The sequence below is a fragment of the Argiope bruennichi genome, chromosome 1 (assembly GCF_947563725.1).
Source record: "Argiope bruennichi chromosome 1, qqArgBrue1.1, whole genome shotgun sequence".
NCBI lineage: Eukaryota > Metazoa > Arthropoda > Arachnida > Araneae > Araneidae > Argiope > Argiope bruennichi.
In genome coordinates, this window is record NC_079151.1 from 68,146,340 (window position 1) to 68,169,722 (window position 23,383).

At 23.5% G+C, this 23,383-nt stretch overlaps 1 protein-coding gene across 1 annotated transcript in view; it reads right to left on the reverse strand.

Annotated features, from left to right (window-relative positions):
- Positions 1-23,383, reverse strand: part of LOC129965303 (voltage-dependent calcium channel subunit alpha-2/delta-1-like) — a 43,470-nt gene that overhangs the window by 17,395 nt on the left and 2,692 nt on the right. Inside the window, exons 5-22 of the mRNA XM_056079170.1 lie at positions 20,757-20,892; positions 18,595-18,726; positions 17,294-17,363; positions 16,017-16,067; positions 14,283-14,382; positions 14,068-14,136; positions 13,815-13,904; positions 13,280-13,402; positions 11,551-11,629; positions 10,717-10,766; positions 8,572-8,655; positions 8,284-8,340; positions 5,497-5,571; positions 3,763-3,837; positions 3,447-3,518; positions 2,674-2,745; positions 2,522-2,583; positions 99-166 (exon numbers count right to left, since the gene is read on the reverse strand). Coding sequence (XP_055935145.1) covers positions 99-166; positions 2,522-2,583; positions 2,674-2,745; positions 3,447-3,518; positions 3,763-3,837; positions 5,497-5,571; positions 8,284-8,340; positions 8,572-8,655; positions 10,717-10,766; positions 11,551-11,629; positions 13,280-13,402; positions 13,815-13,904; positions 14,068-14,136; positions 14,283-14,382; positions 16,017-16,067; positions 17,294-17,363; positions 18,595-18,726; positions 20,757-20,892 — 1,465 coding nt within the window. The remainder of the gene's footprint in view (positions 1-98; positions 167-2,521; positions 2,584-2,673; positions 2,746-3,446; positions 3,519-3,762; positions 3,838-5,496; positions 5,572-8,283; positions 8,341-8,571; positions 8,656-10,716; positions 10,767-11,550; positions 11,630-13,279; positions 13,403-13,814; positions 13,905-14,067; positions 14,137-14,282; positions 14,383-16,016; positions 16,068-17,293; positions 17,364-18,594; positions 18,727-20,756; positions 20,893-23,383) is intronic.

Here is a 23,383-nt window from a genome sequence, read left to right on the forward strand (position 1 = left end):
CACAAAGAACTCATATTACCATCCTCATTACATGATATGATATAATGATTATGGTTCAAAATAAATTTGTGACTATCAAAAATAAAAAGTATTCTTACCTAGAACAAAATCCATCTCTTCAACATGCAAATAATGAGTCCTGTCAGTAGGCATAACAATCGCTATCCTATTAGTAAAATAGAATTTTCGATCATAATATGAATATCTTACTATGCATACTAAAATAATATTATTATAATATACATACAGCTTATCAATTTATAAACTATACTCTAGATGAAATTTTCTATGCTTTTATATAAAAAACATCAAGATTAACAATATAAAAAAATCAATATAAAACATTATTTAAAATTTTTATCTAAAAAAATGATGTAGTCACATCAAAGAAATTGGCCACTGCACAACAGTTCAGCATAATTGATTTCTAGTTTTTTTTCCCCACCAACTCAACAAGATGATAAAATGTCAATTTAAATAGGATTCTGTTACATTTGTCACTGGACATTTTGCCCAATTGAAAAACACAAATTTACTTCATTTAATGTTTATTTTGTATTTATTTAAGCAACAATATTTTGTAATAGTCTAGTTTCATTATACCCCAACAGATGGTGACAAATGAAAAATTGAATTGGTGGTGAACTGCATTTGCAATATTTATTTTATTTATAGCATATTGATTTAACTACTAACAATTATCTCTTCACTTTTCAGAAAATATTGCATAATATTTGAGAAAGGAGATTATGAATATTTAAATGAAAATTTTTTTAAATGAAAAATTATTATTTCTCAGCATTTTAGAGTCATATTGAATATTAAAGAACTATTTTAATGAAAAGCAACTTAAATAATATTGCTTACATTTTAAAGCATATTTTAATTACTAAACCAATAGATATGATTACTGATCTAAGACAAATATTCTAAAAATTCCAAGAACTATACACCTTATACAGGCATTAAAAAAATTAGAACTATTATCAGAGCAAGTCATATAAATGCAGCATAAGCAATAGCAGTTTTTGAAAAGGAATGCATAATATGTTAAAGAAACAATGTACTTATTTTAGAACATTTAACTGAAGGACTGTTTATTTAATGTTTATTTTTAAAGGATAAGGCTCTGAGGTAAAAAATCAGATAGGGATAAATTATATTACTCATAATAATTTATCCTTTTTTATTATATATTAACATTTTCAAACAAATATTAACTCTTTTTAAAAAACATAATTTGTTTTCTTCTTTTGCTATTAATTTTTTATATTAAATGTTATAATGATATAATAAAAAACAAATATTATTTAAATATTATCTAGATATTACTATGCAGCTTTCTTCTGTTTTCTGTTTCCTTATAAAATAGATCAACTGCATGTAAAATTATCAAAAATCTACATTAACTGAACTTGCCATATTATTATTTTTTTTCTTTTTGTTACATTACAAGGCTAATTTATTAAAAAAATATAATTATTTTGCAATGCATGCTTAATCTGATAATAAAAAGATATCAAAATTTCTTTTCGATTGCAAGTTGTGTAAACAAACCATTTTTTTTTTTCTATATACAAAGCTATATTAATTGTTTATTTATTTAAAATTATCTCAAAGTTACTTTTTCAAGTTCTGAAAATTTTACTAAATAAACAAAACAAAAATACTATTATAAAAAATTTCATAAATTTTGAAAATCATTACAATTTAATCATTAAACATTTCATTCTTTTGATTCTACAAAAATTTATGACCTCTCTTTTTTTCATAGCAAGGAGATGAATATGCTAATGAGTAAAAATAAAATTAGAACAGATAAATTAATAAAAAAATGAAGAGTAATAAATTTAAATAAATACATTTCATAAATTTTTAGCTTAGAAAGAGTTAAGGAGTTATTTGTTTTCCCAAAACTCTAATAATAAATAAACTACAAGTATATGCCAACACATGTAAAACGTGCTAACAAACAAAAAAAATTAATACTATCTGCTATAGCAAAAATGTTCAGTGATCATATTATGATTAGAAACTGCAAAACACAATTTATTCATTTGATTTGTGCAAAAATATTTTCACATTCAAAATTCAGAACAAAAAACTAACATTAATTTATTATCTTTTGAAGTTAAAATAAATTATTACATAATAATTTTTTTTAACAATTAGCATATGTTTTATACTAATGTATAAATATAATGTTTTACACTATATACATATTCTTTTCTTCAATTAAAGATTACCTTACTAGTTTATGAAATTGCATATTTCTCAATGTAACTACTATGACTAATGTATAACTTTTTATAACTTATATGTAACTATTTTGATTTCACTAAAAAAGATCATTTATGAATTTTTGCAGTTATGAAGAAAAAATTTAAATACAAAGGCATTTTTACATGTAAACAGTCTCTAGGAATATAATATATAAATATTTGGGAGTATAATTATTTTTAAATTGAAAACAAATTATTACCATAATAATGTATAATTTATCATTAAAATGTGTACTCACGAAAAAGATGTCAATTTAAGAGGAGTATAATAATATTCCATGTGATGCCGAACTATATGCTTCTATAAAAGAAATATACACATATATGCATTAATAAATTTCAAACAAACATTTCTTTTACAAATTACAAAAGCAATGAGTGAAATACTCACCCCATCTGGCATCTTTATTAAGCTTGTTAGGGATCTTTTTGATGTTGTAGAATTTATCATAGCTCGCCGTAACTATATAAAAAAATTATAACATTTTCAGATAGTTTATTATGTATTAAATAGATGAAATTTAAATAACTATATGGAAACCTGATCATAAAGCATTTAAAATTTTAAGATTTATTTATACAAAAAAAAAAAAAAATATTACACACTGAGTACAATGTTTCTATAAGAGATTAATTTCTAATATATGACATGATAGTAAAAAAATTCTATCAAAAAAAATTCTGAAAAAATTAAAATATCTTTTAAAAAATAAATCATAACAAAAGCAACTTTAATACTTTGTTAAAAGGCCCAAAAAATCTTATAAATGATGTAAAAATCAAGAAACGATATTTTGTTTGAAACCATTTTAATTAACTTCTACTAACTTCTTCTAAAGAATTAATTAAAAGAATTCAAATGGTCTCTACTTTTTGAGAAATGTTTAGAAGCAGCTATGATTAAAATTATTGTGTATACTACTATAAAAACCAGCAATTTTAGGAGATATAATATGTAGTTATCCTAATTAAGAGTATACTGTCTTATCAATTTAGGAGCAATTTTTATTGATAAGAAAAATATAGAGAAAAAAGATAAAAATAACTAAATACTATAAAATTACTATATAATGGTAAAATAACATTTAAAATTAATGCATATCCGTAAATTCTATTTATTATATAAAATACCTAATAAATTCATGAATATAAATAGAAACATACATCTATTTTTGCCGGGTTTTCTATTTCAATATCCAAAAAGTCCAGATGTGGTGGATCATCTATAAATTCAAACTAAAAAAGAAAAGAATTAAAACACCAGTGGAATACAAAACAATAAAATAAAAATAAAAATTGCTTTGTGAATTTACTATATATTATATACCAAATTTATTATATATCATATAAAGCAGATAAATGCAGAAATAAAGATTAAAATTATTTATCTTGAATTTTTGTAGGAGATTATCGAAATTAACTAAAAAATCATTAATACTTAAGAAGTGTTATTACATTTAAAAAAAGAAGAACATCTTACATCTGTTTTAAGATCAGGATGAAATACAACATATCCATTAGGATTAATGCCAAAAGAATAGCCGGCTGGTCCCATCTATAACAAAAGCTATTTTTAGTTGTGTACAAAAAATATGTATATTATTATTTAAGTGTTTCGCGTTTCACAACATATGACAAATGAATAAAAAAATTTGGAAATAAAACCATATTTATTTCAATAAAAAATTTACAAAATAAATTACTTTTATGTGATTAAAAAAATTGAATAAATATAAAAATAAGAAAAAATTGCAATTAATTAAGCACTCAAATATAAAAAAAGTTATAGTGTTTTTAACTAATTTTGCTATTACATGAATTTATCTTGAAAGTCAAATAGTAATTTTAAATGTGCATATAGATAATTAATAGAGAATAATGCACTTAATGCATTAAAACAGAAAAATATAAGTTATATGGAGCTTTATTAATGATTTATGACCTATAGCAACCACATTAGACTAAGGTACACATTAGAGGTGATAACAGGATTTTGGAGCTATTTTTTAATTCTTAATCAATTACAAAGGACACAAATTTTGATGTTTTTTTAATCCAAGTTTTGACAATAACTTCAAAAATATATTTCTAATATATACTAAATTACTTTTATAAATAACTTTAAAGCCACACAGCAATATTTACAATGATACTGATTTTCAAAACTAGAACCATTTCTGAAATTTTAATTAATTTTGAAAAATTAACTTTCAAAATCCATTTTAAATAATATTTTTGGGAATTAAAACTATTTCCATTGTTTTTTCAGATTTTTCTTTCACTTTTACAAGTAAGATGTATATAATAACTAATATAGTTTGAACTTTTTTTGTTACTATTTTATGCAAATTTGAAAGAAAGTTGCATTTCTAAAATTTTAATCAGGTAAGATTCATGAGACCTATTACTTAGGTAATCTTTAATCTTTCTTCTTCTTAACACAATGTTAAATGACAAATTTCTTAATACAAATCATGTTATCAAAAATAATATTAAAAACACATGTGATTTAATAGTTTATCATTGAAACATACAATTGCTATTGTGATGAATAACATTAGTCCTTGTTAAGTGGGTTACGAGTTAAAAAGTAAGCATGCAAATAAAGAATTGATCTATTTGGCTAACAATTACAAATATTGAATGACATCTTTATTCTTAAAGACATTTGACCTTGAATTGGAATGAATAAATGTCATACCATTTATGAGAATTCCCTTAAAACTCAACAATAATGAAATCATTATTATCCATGTAGATCATTGTTTAACAAGATAAAACTATTCATACAAAAACTTTTAAAGAAATATCCAATAACAATACCTTACTAGGATAAATTCTTACATATGTATAAAGTATAAAATATGAGCTTTTTGATATATGGCTTGAAATTTTATATTTTGCTTAGTATCTGCTTTGTGGAGAAGTGTTAAGATGATGAAAGTCAAACATCCAAGTTGCTTCAAAACAAAATGTTATTATAAACTAAACTCTAAAACGTTATGATAATATTTTATCCTTTTATATGTACAAATCATCACTAAGAATTGCAATTTTAATTATTAATAAAATACAAAAATGAATTTGATGTTAAAAATTTACCTTGAATATTATAAGATTACAGTAAAATATTATAATATTTTTATCAATAAATAAAGTTGTAAATTAAAAATAATATGAAATTACAGATAATTCAAATCTAAATAAAAATTACCTCATATGAAGGTTCATAATCCAACATTTTTTGAAGTGAGACATCTATCTTCATAACACCAACCATAGTCTGATTCTAAAAATTAAACAAATTTGTATTTAAAACATGATTCTAGAATTTCAAAAATTAAGAAAAATAATCAATAAATGTATAATAAATTACAAAGAAACAGAATTAGTTGTAATAACCATTTAATGAAATTTAAAGAATAATTTGACGTAAAGAAAGGTAAAGAAAAATGTGATCGGTTTCCAATCTATTAACTATTAATAAAGTGACAACATATATTAATTTGTGTATTTATTTTCTCCCTGAATACACCACTACTTCACTTAGAAATATTAAATTAAATACAAACAAATTTTTAAGTAGTGATAATATGCACCTAAAATTATTTTTTTTTTAATTTTAAATTTATTCGAAATTTTGTTCATTTCTCTCTCTCTCTCTCTCTCTCTCTCTTTTTTTTTGTTAAAAATTTTTAAAGAATAAATGTCTAAAGCTTTTTCATATAATATTAAAATTTAAAAAAATATTTTCAATTATACTAGCATGACTGTCATAGCATTTCCCCCTACTTTTAACAATTTCCTTACAAATAAATCTTAATTATAATCTGTTATATAGTCACATACTATATTAATAGTAATATTTAAATATTTTCATTACTTAAAACTTTTAAATACTGAATGCCAGATAAAGAGGCATTGATAATTTATGCGTTGAACACTTACTATATTATATATATTATGTGTGTGCGTGTGTGTGTGTGTTTATGATATCTCAATCTAATTTAAATCCCAAATTATTTTCCTATAATTGATTTAAAATTAGCACACATTACTTCATTCTAAAATTTTTTCTCATTCCTTCATCCAATCTTTCTTTTATATTTAATTATTTCGAGCACAGATTTTAAAATGTTTATGCTTGTTATAGTTTTCAAAGTGCAAGGGAAGAGATAAAAATCCCCAATGCCCACAGCACACCATCCAAAGATACCCAAAATCCCCCTTCTTGAATTGATGCCTATTCAAAAAATCCCTATAGGATCTCTCAGATTAAGCACTGAGAGGCAACTTTTCACACTTTTTTTAAATTTGTCAAGGCATGAACAGGTGCATTTCTCACAGTAGTCCTCATGTATAAAATATGCCCTCTTGTAGAAAATTAAATTAAAATTATTTCTAAACTTGTCTTCTTGTCATCCTGGCATCTGCAAAAATATGATACATACATATATGAAAAGATTTACCTCAGCAGTATTCCCGATACTGTTTATTGTTTCATTACAATAAAACTTTATTGTTTACCTGTTTCTCTTTTAAATTATAAAAATTATTTCTACATCTTTAAATTTGAGCTGAAGCTCTAAGAATTGCAATTTATTAAAAATTATTTGAAAGGGAATGTTTAAAAATCGACATATTCTGAAAAATGACAAAAGATACTTATCAAGGTTTTACTTTCACTCTAATAGAATGGATTCACATACAAATTTATTCATCCCACATTTTATGTACAAAGAAAATATAATTTTTGTAATACCTTGAAGCCTTTCTATATAGAGAGAATTTTACATAGAGAAAATATAGAGAATTCTATATATATTCTATGTATTTCTTTATATAGAATTGAATGATAATGAAAAATGTGAATTAAAATTTCATTTTAAAAAATTTGCAATTAACTAATTTTTTGATTTTATCTTTAAAAGTTGCAAACACCTAATTCATTAGAGTTGTATTGCCGTTTACAATTTTTGAAACATACACAATAATAATCGGTTAATATTTATGCTTATTTTTATTTATTTAATTATAAAGTAAGATATAAGATTTAAGAGTGATAAAAATGATAATTCTTGTGATTCATCTTTCTAACATGCATAGATTTAACAAAGAAGAAAAATTCAGTATTTGTTTTTCGGATGAATTTCTTAAGTTAATAGTAAATACGATTAAAAACATGATAAAAATATAAATAAAAATATTTCTTCAATTAATTTAACTCTATAAAATAAGTATCATTTTATAATGCAAAATAGTAAAGCTGATTCATTGAAGTCAATCTAATTTCCTACACAAAGAAAGTTCCTATAAAAAAGATAGTAGAAACGCAACAATCTAATATCAATTTGTTTTTATTGAATACATTTTTTTTAATCATATTTAAATAGCCGAATATATAAATCACATTAAAATTGGAATGAACTTTTAATCCAGATGGCCGTCTATTTAATAGACATTAATAAAAATGAAAGAAACATTTACTTTGAATCATATAAGTTTTGATTTATATGTTCACTATTCATTTTACATAATTTTTCAATCAGATTAATTATAATCATACAAAATTTTATTATTCATTCAACATATCTCTATGAAATTGAGTTATAATTTTAAAATCTCAATAACACAGTGATATCTCCAATTACTGGGAGGGACTTTAGAGACTTTATCATCAAGAAAATAAAATTCACAAAATATTTAGAATTATCAAAAATACTCTGTTAAAAATATTCAAGTGTTGCTCAGGATAAAATTAAGCTATGAATTGTAAAAATTACACGTTTAATTCCATATGCACAAGACAAATTTATATACATATGAGGTAGATGCATAAAATCAAGGTAAAGAAGGTCTCCTTAAAGACATCATACATCAAGTACACAAAATAAATTAATCACACAATGCTAATGTGCTAATCATATGATACTTGCTAATGTGCAAGGTCTTATTAAACAAATGTGACTGTTGATATGAAGTTAAAAACAAGCATATTTACCGCAACTTCAGTTTTGTTGTATACAGGTAATGTGACTGTTGCCATCATTCCAAGACCCTATAATCAAAGTACACGAATTTTAATAACAAGTAAGAATATATTAATATTATAATTAGCAATTTATACTTTTACAAATATACAAAAACTTTCAACAAACTATACCTCATTTCTTAAAAATTACTAGGAAGTAAAATAATTTAATTCATTAATTTCAAAAAATACATTATAGTACTAATACAATTTAAATTTATTACTTAAAGAATAATGAAATGTATATAAGATACTAACCATAGGATCAAGGTAAAAATTGGACCACTCAAAATTCCTTGCATTACTTAGGACAAGAGGTCTACCAAGAACTTTAACATAATCCTAAAAAAATATAAAAATATAGTAATAATTTTTTTCTATGAAAAAAATGTTTTAGAATTGTAATTTGGTTAAAATTTAATCACACTACAAATTGTGGTTTAAGATATATTGTTAATTATTGAAATAACAGCCTAATGCATATTGCAAAAGTATTCCTATCAAAATGTATGCAATAAGCAATAATTTTAAGCAAAAAATTTTAGAAAAATTAACAAAATACACTTTACATTATTTAAAAAAAAATTATAGATTTTTTTTAAATACAAACGTTTGAAATCAATTTTAAGTTGTCATTTAACAAATATAAATTTTTTTATAATGAAATGGAGATATCAAAGCTAATGAATTAAAATAAGCCCAAGAAAGTTACATTTCTTCTGACAAGTACTTAAATGAAAAGTCTTTTACTGAATGACTTTTTTATTAATTATACTATGAAGAAAATATGATGTTAAATACGTTAAAAACCCAATTTTATTTAAATGGTTATACTATATTTATTTTTCAAAAGAATTAACATAAGTCTCTATTTTTTCATGAATGTCCACAGGAATTCAGTTATTCTACAAGTTTGTCGATATTCTTAAATTCTTACACACACATATTTAAAGATACTCAAAATTCTCAATTTAAATAACAGCATTTTAGGATATAATAAGCCATAAAAACAAATTTGGTTATCAAATTATTAAGAATAACGTTTGAATAAATATATTCTGTATTTAAATAATGAATTTTCTATAAACCATTTTTTTTTTAAATATTGATGCATTTTTACATTCAATGCTATATACACATAGAGGAAAATAAACAGTATTTTTAAAAAAGAAATCATTTCTATTAACTGGTGACAAAAAGACAAAAATAATTAAAAAGGAACTAGCATTACATGTGCTTACAACAAACATTTCTGGTGCAAATAAAAAATTACAGAGGAGAGCATTAGAGATTTCACGTTTGCATTCATAATAATTCATTTCTTAGTGAGAAACTTAAAATTATCCTTTATAAATATCCCAAAATTTAAGAGCTATCTCTAAGATATACTTTCTATTAATATTCAGCTTTCGGTTAGTTGATTTCAATAGAGGATACATTATATTTCTAAAACAAATAAAATTTATCAAGGGTATTTTTGCAACTAAAATAATTTTCTCTTAGAAAAGTTTTAATCAAAAACTAAATGAAATACTTTGCATAAGCTATGAAGAATTTTTTCGGTTATGCAGATTAAAAAGTTAAAATTTGCATATAATTCCATCTCAATTATTGTGCACATTATATATATATATATATATATATATATATATATATATATATATATATATATATATATATATATATAATATAGATATGAAAAGAATGTGCATTTTTAAAGTTTAATAATGTTATTAAGGGAATTTGGGGACATTAATAAATTAAGGTAAAGATTTTTTCAAACAAGAAAGAAATTGATTCCTGAAATGCATTCAGAATCTTTTTTTTTTTTTTTAAATCTAAAAAAATGTTTTTAAAATAAAAAAAGCAGCAATGATAGCATACAGCTCTAATTACAATATTTGGACTTATATGCCAGCTTTATCATTTAATAAATTACATTAATACAAAACATTGAATAACAAAAGAAATGAAAACATTTCTTGTCAATCTTGATATAAAAGAATAATCATAATAATTTGTAAGCAAACAGAAAAGCACATCAACACACACATTTAATAGCATTTAAAGGGAGACAATAGATTCTATTCATAAAATATACAAATAGTAACATCAAGAAAAAGCAAATGAAATGCTGTTCATGTACTCAACATCGAAAATAAAAGATAACATTCAGAAAGTATGTGAATCAAAATCTTATGACTTACTAATATATATATAAAGCATATCATTTACTTACTCTACTACATCTAATCTAGCAAACATGCAAGATTATATTTTCATGCAGAACATTTAAGAAGTCACACAGACACCTAAAGAAATATTTGTTTTGCAACAATTAGATATAAATTACTAATAATATATCACAGCATGCAAAAGATCAGAAAGCCAAAATAACGTTACTTGAATTTTTGTTCTCACAGCACCCATGGCTTGAATAGAAGTAAAGTAACCTGAAAAATTTCAGTCATCATGATATTAAAAAAAAATATTTTAAAAAATCAAATTCCATATTGACAAATTATGGTTCTTCAAGCAACTACAGACAAATTTAACTTTTATATGAGCATGCATTTAAGGGAATCAATAATTAGACTGAATAACTTTTAGCTTTTAACAGTTTTACATATAGAATTAAAAGTTATTAATAAATTAGAAATAGACAGGAGTCGAAAAAGCAAAATGCTAGAATGGTGAAAAGAAATATATAATAAAAAATTAATTAATGATTTCATACAGTGTGAAGCATCTAGTATGGAAGCATATAACACTTTTTGACTCCAATAAAATTAATATTTTTTTTAGTTATATATTTTATTTACATTTACTTCTAACATTTACATTCCTTTCTTCACATTAAAACTTAATAATAATAATAATGTTTGCATGTTTTGGATGGTGGCTCAATGTAGCCACATATTTTTAACTTAAATTACACAGAATGATACATTAAATCGATGCGGCTGAACTGGCAAAACAGAAAGCCTTTTATCGTCTAAAAAACTCAGCTAGAAATTAACTCTGAAATTTTGCTACAATTGATTCTCCTTACTGCAATAATAAAACAATTCTTTTAAAATTGATCAATAAAGCTAATTACTTTATGCAATAAGTAAACTGAAAAGTGCTTTTTAAGGGAAAAAAAAAAAGATTTCACAGCAAAACAAATGAATTCAAAAATATTTATATCCATTTCCGTTCTTCTTTTTATTGTGGAATAATAAAAGAAACTCTCACCTCGATTTGAACAAGCAATCTCTTTCAAAGTTGCATATGGGACTGGATGAGGCCCAATTGCATAAGCAAACACTCTGACCTAAAACAAAATAATTGATTACATAATAAAATGTTAATCTTAAAACAGCTGAAATAAAACATAATAATTTATAATAATATATATATTGAAAACTGAATATATTCAGTTTTCAAGAGCAACATAAGAGAAAATTAATTTGTTATACAAATATTATTCAAATAGCAGGCACTATTAAAACAGAAATTTATTAAAATCTTTATTTTTGCAAAAAAAAAAAAAAAAAAAAAAAAAAGGTTTTAAATAAAATGTTGGCTTAAATCTGAGAAGGATGTAAGGATATATGCTTCATTCTACAAATTTAAGTATTATTTTCTAGAAATGTATCAATCAAATTTTTTAAAAAAAATGATGCCAAGTTTAAATATATTATATTATATATATATATATATATATATATATATATATATATATATATATATATATTGGTCAATTTTTATTCTCTATAATAATTATTTTTCAAACTCTTAGAGGGGACAAACAAAGATCTGCCTAGTTAAGATATTTTGCAGAGATTTAGTGGAAATTATTCTAATTATACAGCAAGGCACCATGACACAAAACTTTTTATCATAATAAAAAAAATATATATATAAAAAATTGAAGCAGTTTTATTTTTAGGTATTAGTTTCCAAAACATCAAGAAAAGTGAAGATTCAAGTTAGCAAACATCATAAATGTTTTTACATTCTTAATAAAATAGATAATCAAATTCATGGCCAATAATAAGTAATTGGGCAGTCAGGTCATTGTAACAGATGTTTTGAATATTATTTCAAATAAAACTTAACTTAGAAAAACTTAAGAACATTTTTTTTAAAAATAAATAATAATAAAAACAGAATGCAACATTTATTAATGAAAAGCTCTATTAAGCTGAAAATCATTTTCACTATGATAAATTAAAGAATTAATGACCTTTTAGCCCATGAGAGTTTGGATATGCTAGCATGTGATCGATAGGGTTATAAACATTTTACATTCCTCTTATCAAAGACAAATCCTTAGACAAATGAATTATGACTTTTCAAAGATGGGAGTTTCCTATTTAGAATATTTATGATTAACCACTAAAGCTTATAAAGAATTCGTTTGTTGAGTACTATATTTTATTAGTTCTCACTCAATCTTCATAAAGAAAGAAATGAGGCCATTCTTTTTATTAGTTGATTCCGAACTTGCGAGTTTTTGTCCACAAAATTTTTAACTAATTATTCAAATAATAATAATTAGTTGAAAATTTTTAAAAATTCAGATTGAAAAAAGTCTCTCATTTGATTTTTAGTTTCATGATTAAATTTCATCTATTACCTTAAATTTTCGATTTTGCAATCAAATACATAAATATTGGAACATATAAAAATATTTTCATGTATGGGAATACATATTAGAGCAAGGAATTCAGTTATAGAAAGGAATATGTCTCTTATAAGTTATAGAATAATCAGTATACTTTTAGGATCAATACTGTATACTGTTGTCATTCAAATTACAGTGAAGAACAAAAATTGCGAGTTGATTAATTGTAAGAAAAATGAAGCATTAAATGTACAGTAGTAAGACTTTTAATGTACAGTAGTTAGCCCATAAGCACTTCTTTCATGACTCAAAACAAATGAGTCGATAAAAAAGTTAATACAGAAAAATACTAACACTTTTATCAGAGTTGTATTTTTCTAAAACCTCCCAAGCTTCTTCAGTTCCACCATCACTAAACAACATAATTACTTGATTGCATTCTGATCCAGCATAAGGCTCTGATCTGTTCTCTCTAAACTAAAAAAGAAAAACAAAAATTTAGTGCATTATTTTTAATGAAACTGTACTTGTATTTATCATGTAAATTGGCCATTACAAGTACAGAATTTCCTTTACAACCATCTTCCCTCAAAAAAGTTATATGCACTCTTTATCTAAAATTAGATGTTTTAAAAATTTTTTTTAACAATATGTTAGGGGAGAACTTAAACAGTACTAAATGCAGTGACTTAAGATGCTTTGTAAATAATAAAGTAAATAATATTTAACCATGAAAATTAAAGGGGAAAAAATTAAAAGGTTAAATAAGTGAAAGTACGTTGAAAAAACTATAACAGAATTGTAATAATTATAATGCTATATTAATTACTAATAATTTTTTAAAGTATGCTTTAATAACTATTATTATTTTGAAAAATGAAAAATATACTTGAGCAAAAGCTTTGAAAGCAAATTCCAATCCCACAGATAATTTGGCCATATTACCATCTTCAATATAATCGATGGCTTTTGAAAGAATCTAAAGGGAAGAATAAAACAATACTATAAAAATGGAGAATAAATTGATATTATTACTACTGTAATGTGTTTTTTAAAATTATAAACAAAGGAATCACACCCTTACAAACATGGTAGGTGTGTGATATGCAGTCAAAATATCTAACAAATACTATGAATTTTACCTGTTTATTTCTACGATTAGCTTGCACAAGAGTATCAAAGCAAGAAATCCATTTAGCCGTGCTGTTAAACTACAAAAAAAAAAAAAAAAAAAAAAAAAAAAAAATGTTATTATAAATATCTGAATTAATGTAATGAGAATGTTCATAAATATAATATAACAGGTACACACAATAAATTATTTTCAATTCATTAAAAATGTAAATTAAATACATACTGAGATTATATTGACAAAATCATTTTCACCAAGAGTAGTCAATAATGTTTTAACTGCAATTTTCATAATTTCCATAGTCTGACCATGCATACTTCCACTCCTAAAAAAATTTAATAAATGAAAATTTAAAACATTGGTATCTTGTGCAAATTTCTTTAAAATAAACATTTTTGTGCAGCATATTATAATCATAACACAAATTTATTAATTTAAAAATAATAAAAATAAAATATTCAGATATAGTTCTTAGTTCAAAGAAGCACAGAATGGTTCATGGTTCAAAATGTAATTGATTCATAGTTCAAAAATATATAATTCATTCGCATGATAAGTAAAAATAATCTTAAAATGAAAATAAATAATTTTTTGAAAGAAATCTGGGTAATATCGAAGTATCTTTGATGAAGGTTTAAAATTAAACTTGAAACACTGGTTAATAAAATAAAGAAAAAATATGATGAGACATCAATATCTGATCAGGTTCCTTAGTAAAAGTTGTAAAATAATAAAGAGAAAGAGAAGCACGAGTTACTAAGCATATCAAAAACTCACATCGAAAAAATCTCTCAAAGAATTATCAGGTAATCAAGGCATTTATTAAGCAGTATTCTTTGCAGACATTTTTAAAAAATAAAAATATTTTCAAAGCATTTTTCAACTTAATAATGGCAAAAAATATTGTAAAATAATTTATAAATACAATTATAACACTAGAGCACCTAAATTGTAAAATACATTTTGGAATACATGGTTATTCAGATACATAACGGCACAAAAGAGTTAAATAACTTAACTCACAAACAAATAACTTGCAATATTTCTAATTTATATTTAACTTGTACTTGTATGCAATATATATCTCTGTTAACAATAAAGATGAATGTGCATTTGTGTGTGTGTTGCTGCACTGCAAGTTGGATCATTTGACATGCAACTACCAAATTTAGCATACATATACATTGGAGAATGAAAATGAGCACCTCAGAGCATAATTTTTAAAAGATTTTTTTAATGAATTGAAAATGTAGTGGAATTTCGGTATTTTTCTGCAATAACTTCCAAAATACAATCGCATAAAAATAAATTGTACAATGTTCCTAAATTTTTAAAAAATTGTCTTTTGAAGGATGCCAGTTTAATAGTCATGCAATTTTATATATATAAAAAAAACATTTTGGCCAAATTTCCAACAATAAATTAAAATTTTGCCCTGAAATTCAAATCGTTTTTAATGTTTCATCAAATATTTATTTAATTGATTTTCTTTCATTGAGAACTCAAGAAGAAGGATTCTGTTTTATATCTATGCAGTTTACAAAATAAATAAAAAAGCAGTTATACTAATGTGAAACTTTGAAAATAGATGAATAAGAAAGTTACGTTTTAAATAGCGTTATGATGTTATGGGACTGTATTAGAGAAATTCACATACACAATAAGCAGAACTTAAGTAAGACAATTAAAAAAGCATGGCTTTAAAGTCATATAATTTGGTGAACCCATAGAAATGAAGGTATGTCTATATGATTTATCTGAAATAAAATACAACTAATATTCCTGGTGATCTAGCTGATCACCTCGGGTGAATGGTAACCCATAAATTATATTCCAAGAAAAATAGACTTAGTGATTAAAGTAATAATCCTAAAAATTCAGATTGCTAATAGAGATTATAGACAAACAGAATATATAAAAGCAAAATTCTAAAGGAATAGTAATAATAATGTGACTTACGAATCCATAAGTATCAGCATATCTTTTGCTGACGTTGACGCATGGACATACCTATATGAAAAATAACAATTGTTAAGTTTTAAATTACTGATTTCAAAATTTATCTAGATATGAAACTGTAGTTTTTAGAAACAATTTAAAACTAATCAGCAAAACATGAATAATTTTTTTATTTATTAAAATATACATTTTAAGACCAGTAAGTTAAAGAAAGCAAATTTTAGTAAAGAAATCATTTACATGCCTGCAAACAAAATTAAAATATAAATATATATATATATATATATATATTTATTATATATTTATTATATATATATATATATATATATATATATATATATATATATTTATTTATTCCTATTACTTGGACTCAGGGAATTTGGAACAAATAAGAATTACAAAAATAAAAAGGTTTAGGAAAAAATAGGGCTGCAGTGTTATGCACTGTTAAAAGTTCAATGAATAGATTCTTTGCCATTGTTCTTTATGGCATGCTTTAAAATGCCAAAGGACTTGTGATATTGACAAAAATAAGTTAATAATTTCTGTTTATAATTACACTATTAAAAGCATCTGCAGCTCAATTTTTTAAAAACTGTTTTTAAAAGTTCCTTGTAGCTAAAACATGACTAACCAACACTATATTGATTTATCATATTAATATAAAAGATTGAGAAAAATATGTATAAAATAATACAGAGCTTATATAGCTTTAAATGGTAATTTTATGAAAATTGAACAAGTCTTTATTTTAGCCATGTGATTTTTATATAATATAATAGTTTAATGGTTGATACTTAGATTTACCGAAATCAGATTACAAAAAGAATGGGAATATCAGATGCTCACATAATTCAAAAAATGTTATTTCAAATCAAATGATTAGGACATAATTATAAGAAAACAGATAAATTGAAATTATACATATAAACTGACATTTAATATTCATTACTTCCACATCTAATATTGCAGTGACTGGAACTCATATTAAAAAAGATAAATTTTATCATAGGTAATACAGAATTATCTCTGATAATTATTATAATAACAAATATTTTCAGTAGTAGAATTTAATAATTTTTTATCAATAAGAATGGGCAATAGACACCAGCAGGCTAAAAACATATCAAACATTTGATATTGGTGAAAAATTTGTATTAATAAATGTAGTATGTTTATATTAATATTGAAAAATTAGTACAATATCGCTCAAAATAAGTAAACAGACATATTTCCGTGAATTAAAGGGACATAATAAAAAAGAAACACATTCTTACCAATTCTTCAAACGCACATCATACAAATCAGGAAAATTAGGCTTCCGAGGAATTATTATCCATTGACTTGCTGAAATTTAAGGGGGAAAAAATCTAATATTTATTGATGCATTTACACTTTAGAAACAAAAAAATTAACAGTGCTGCAAATGGATCTACAATCCATCAAAACAATTATCCAGAATTTTTCAATACAACAAAATATTTATTCAATCACAAAATTATTTTTTTTATCTTCTTGACTGATTATTCCAATTTCTACCCTTTTTTTTTTTTGCACTTTCTTGGACAACTTTTTTGCACTTTTGTTTAACAGCTTCAATTGCTTGGAAACTCAATTCACAAAGTGGTAATTTGAATTTAAACTCTGACATCCACATCTTATAACCAGTTATATGTATTTCACAAACATGATTCAAACATATTTTCAGTAACTAGTCTACAATGCTTTACTTTTTGATGAAAATTGAGTTTTTTCGGAGGGAGAAAGTAAAATTAAACAAGCCATATGTTCAAAATAAGCAACTAAAGTAAGTGAAATTATTTTTGTATATGTGCACAGGCAGAGACATCTCTTTCTACCTTGTATAAGAATTTTTCATCAAAATATTTTTCAATTTGCAAAGGATTTTTTTCAATAAAAGAAGGTTTTCCAAGTGGAAGCATGTTAGGAACTATTTCTTGGAGCTCTTTCAATGCATTTACCACTCAAATACTTGTGCAGGCAGAATTGATCTTAGTATATATACTTTTCTTAACATTCAATGTAAAAAATTCTGCTCGCAACAGAAAATTTGAAACAAGAATCTATATTTAATATTTCTGTATTAACAGGGTAGATAAAATGTTATAAAGTCTGAGCCAAATTATAAACATACTATAGTTATATAAACATATAAATAAAAAATTCTTCATGATTTGTTATAATTTTTTCCAACTAAATGATACTTCATTAGCAATAAATAAGACATAAATGTTAACCAAAGATCTTAATCAAATGAAAGTGCAAGATATTTGTCAGCTTTAATTGTTATAATTTCATTGCATACAAATTTATATCCTAATTAGACAATATCTTAAATGGGGCACCTAAATGAATGTAAACAAATAAATTTATTTACTTGATTCCATACAAAAAATAAAACGGATACCTTAAGCATGTCCTTGATATCTTGTCTTTTAAATTAATAGATACTTTCATTCAATTGTGAATTCAAATATCAAAAATTCTGTAATTCATTCCTTGAGTTAAACACAGCATGCAAAGTTGTTAAGATACTTAAAAAATAAGTTGTAGTTACCAGGATAACTCCTCATAAAGCCAGACTGACTTCCAAAATATTGCCACATTAAGTCAGAGTCATTTTGTATATTTTTTATGAAGTATTCATCAAGTTGACTAGTCCACTTTAATCCATTAAGAATTTCTGGAGCTATAAAAAGATATTGAGGATTCTGTTTATTTATTTGAATCAAACAGTAACAGAAATGTTCCAATCATAGATTAATGATAAGTTACAAAAGAAAAATTCTTTGTACATACATGTAAAGATTCAATTTTTTCTTATTATGTATTAAATTTCAAATGAATCCTAACAGCCTTGACATGCATGCATCTGGTTGAAATATATAATTTTCAATTCAAATAATAATTTAATGCATACATGATATGGGATAATGCATTACATAAAAAGTCTATATAGATAAATGTCAAAATTATATTGTTTTCAATTTACAGTATAGTATGATGTGCTTCCATCTTTTGATGGAAAGAATAAATTTACTTTCAGAAAAAGGTTCCCATTTTGCTTTCTAAAAGAATTTTTTTCTTAAAAATTTAAGTGTTTGGTTTTTGTAAGTACTATTAGAATCTGGATTTTATTTTCAATAGAGCAAACACATTAATAATGTTAAGGATACCTTCAATACATTGAAACCATAAAAAAACAATAATACACATCTCAAACCATTCTGTTATTTAGAGCATAAATTAAACATTCTTACAATTTTTCTCTTATCAAGAGATATGATGAGTAATCTGCATTTCAAAAGGATTATTTCACTTTTTAATTAATATTGAAATTCTTAAAATAAATCAAACTTAAAAAACAGTAAATGCTAATGAGAAAAAAAGTCTTGCTTTTAAAAACATTCATTTTTGTACCTATCTCTTTCTTTAATCTGATAGCAAATAATGGATTCAAGCAAAGTATCTGTTTTGTTTTGTTACATTACTAAGCAGAAGATGTTAAGAATTTATTTAACAAAAAGAATTATTTAGAATTAATTTTAGTAATTGCATTTTTTGTCATATAGAACAGAATTTCTTAAATGATATACCATTATAATAATTTAATTTTTTTTTTAAAAAATCTGACAAGCTAGATGGATAAGAGGAGATTAATCTATCAAAAGGTCCAAGATTTGACAGTCAAGATGTTAAAAATGATTTAGATGAGAGATTTTGCAAGAGCAGTGTACAGAATCATTGAGACATATTATACAAATGAATGAAGTTAAGCTTTAACTCTATATTCTAATAGGTAAATTCTAGATTTTCAGTATTGTATTTATTCATTACTATAGTATATTTATACAATCGTATAGCTTTGCTCAACATCATTAAAGTAATATTGTATTATATAAATTTTTTACATTTCACACTGTTTTAATATTAGAAAAATATATAATTTCACTTTTAAAAAAACTTATGATATTGTACAATATTATGTACTATTTGGATGTGTAGTTTCTTCAATTCTCTGTGAAGTTGCCATTCTTACTTTAGAATAATCCATAAATAATTCATGTCAATTTTGAATTTTTTTTTCATCTTGTTAATTTAACAAGTACCCAATATTATTTTTTCTTTCAGCTTTGAGTGGTAAAAAAAAAAAAAAAAAAAAAAAACCTTTAAAAATAGACAAATTATATTTCTGAGCAATCTTGAAAATATATGATGTATTTAATTAAGGTATTTTTCAATAAACTTGGCAACTGCTCAATTATGTGAAAATTTAAAAAGAGTAGATACACTATCTTTGTAATATTCTTTTTTCTTTTTCTTTTTCAAATTTTATAACATAAAATCTCTGTACATTATTACTTCTACAATCATTTTAACAATGACCACAGAAATAGAAAATTATATTCTGCATTTAATACTATTCTAAACAATATCTATTGGCAAGCTAATTAAATAGTACCGAAATACTTTTCAAGATAATTACATACATATTTAGAATTTAAATTGGGAAATATGCTGTCTATATAAATCTTCAAAAAACAAAATTGCGCAATTTTTGTAATATAAATGCACAGTTATTAGGATATCATAAACAGAATAACAATAAGATACATTTTAAGAGCTATGAAAATTTCATCAAATAATTATATAAAGTACATATAAAGAATATAATAATGTTAATAAATGTAAAATGATTAATAAAAATAAAATGCATACATTCATCCCATATTTCCACAGGTATATGTACACCAGAGTAAGAAAAATTTACGCCCTTTTTGTATTTTTCACTATACACAAGTCTGCGATCATTTTCTTCCAGGTCTTTTAATTTAACAAAATTAACATCAGCTTTCTAAAAATAAAATTAGAAAAATGAATACATTTTTAGGAATATATATAAATTTTAACATTATATTATTTTATTACAAAGATAAATCATATTTTTAAATATTTTATCCTTTGCAGTTATCATTTCCAAATCAATAAATATTTAAAAAGAAAAATATTATTTATTACATAAGACTTTTTTTTAAATTCTAGAGAAATTATTAAGTTACTCAAAAATATATTACTATAAAATAATATTATATCACAAGGTTCATTTTGACATCAAATATTAAACAAATTATCATCAAAAGATAAAGCTGTGATTTTTTTTATGCCTACATTATCCAAACATTAGACACATTAATATGAAGTTACTATGAAAATCAGTAAATTTCAAGAAAGCATTATAAGAAATCCATCTCAAATTGTTGTAGCTATATTTGTGCTATTGGATAAATATTTGAAGATCAGACGTCATGTATTAAACAATCAAGGATCATGTCGATACTAAATTAGTGTAATATATTGCGTTACATGCAGCAAGTTCATGGATGCAACAGGAGGTGGCATTTTGCAACCCCTAGTAGTGTACATTATGAGCATTCTATATTTTAATAAAGTGGTCAAATTAATTTCACATTTTTAGCCTAAGCAGTATGATAATGTCTTTTTTAGGTTTCATTATGTATTTTTATTTTTGTGAAATTGTATTCTTTTATTTATTTATATTATGACTCGCAACAAAGCAATTTTCACATTTGTATATAATTATATCCAAGCAATCCTTTGTTATTTACAATTATTATACTAAATTAATTATTTATTTGACAACAGGGTTTCAAAAATTTTTTTATTTGGCTTTGAATCAGAAATTCTCCACTAACAGATCATATTAGGTGCCCAATAATCACTTATTGAGTAACAAATAAACTTGAAACCTGTACTAAATATTGATTATCTATTTTCCTACTTGAGGTAGTCAGTTTTCAGAAATGCAGCATGAATAAGCCAGGGGTAGTGAACAGAGTGAGCACAAAGGTCTCGTACTTCTAAGAGCCTTCATAAAGCAGACTGATTTTGCTAAAGAAAAATAATTTTCACATTCATATTTTGCTTAAATTCAAATGTGCACACATTTGAATATTACCCTGTGATTTTTGAATATTTCATGTCTAATAATCTAAAGCAAGGTTCGATGCTTTGAATCTTGGTACTCTTACACATAGATAATGCTAATTACATAGTTCTAATTGTAATAGAAAGAAGATATTACAAGAAGAGATTTAAAATTAAGAATTCATATGGTTTTCAGTTTTGAAATACAATAAGAATAATAATCCCAAATCGATAGAAGAAGAAATTTCAAATGTTCGTAATATCTTCAAATATTGCAAAAATTTAAATGCAACATTCTAATAATGATCATCTTGATTTATTTAATGAAAGTTTATGATTATTTATGATCCTAAGATGACAATCCTGCAATGTTTGGTACCTACATATTAACTGAAAGCGGAAGCATGTTTCACATACAAACACAGTCAAATTTTAAATACAAAAGAATATATCAGAATTTTATCTTTGACAATTATCCATATCATGCAGTTGGTTGTCATAAAACATGAAATATCTGGTAATTAATGGATGGCATTTGGATAATATGGAATATTCATTTAAAATAAAATTATTTAGATTAAATTTTTGATATTATTAAATTATGTGGATTTGTTACTGCTCTGAAAATTATAATGACCTAAGAAATTACAATCACATCTGCCAAAAGATTTTTTTTCCAAAATTGAGCATAATAATAATAAAAAAATTATTTGAAATCAATATTAATCAAGAGAAGTTAAATTTTCTAGGCATTTTATCTCTATGATTTGAACAAAACAAAAAAATATGACAATATTATCAAATTTTCTGTGAAACATGAATGTGAATGAAGCAGAAATGAAATCAGAAATAATTCAAACAATTAACATACCAAAATATATAAGTTTATAAATAAGTTTATATATAAGTTTATAAAATAATCATTTTTTATAAATAATTATTTTTTTATAATGAAATGTTTACTTCAAATTATTATTTTTGTTGTTATACGAAATCTGTTTCAAGGTCCTGCAAATCAACTTTACATCAAGGCTTTGTTAAGAATAAATCTTAATATATATATGCACAATGTTCAATTTAGATGGATAGATTCATGCAATGTAAGATGGATCAAATTTTATACAGGAATTTTACTTTTGGATTTCTTATAATGCTGAAGAGAAATAATGATACTGAATGGAAATAAAGCTAAATATTCCTTATTGAATATCATTTTATTCTACACTCCTATTAGCACATTTTAATAAATTACTACATACTAAAATTAATACTATATTTTTTTGCCTTTTTAGATTAATGAGTATTTTACTATTATTTCGGAGATTTTTCTCATTTTTTTTTCTTTCTAAATTCAAATAGTACAAAGAATAATCTTAACAGAGAAAAAAGAAGGGAAAAAA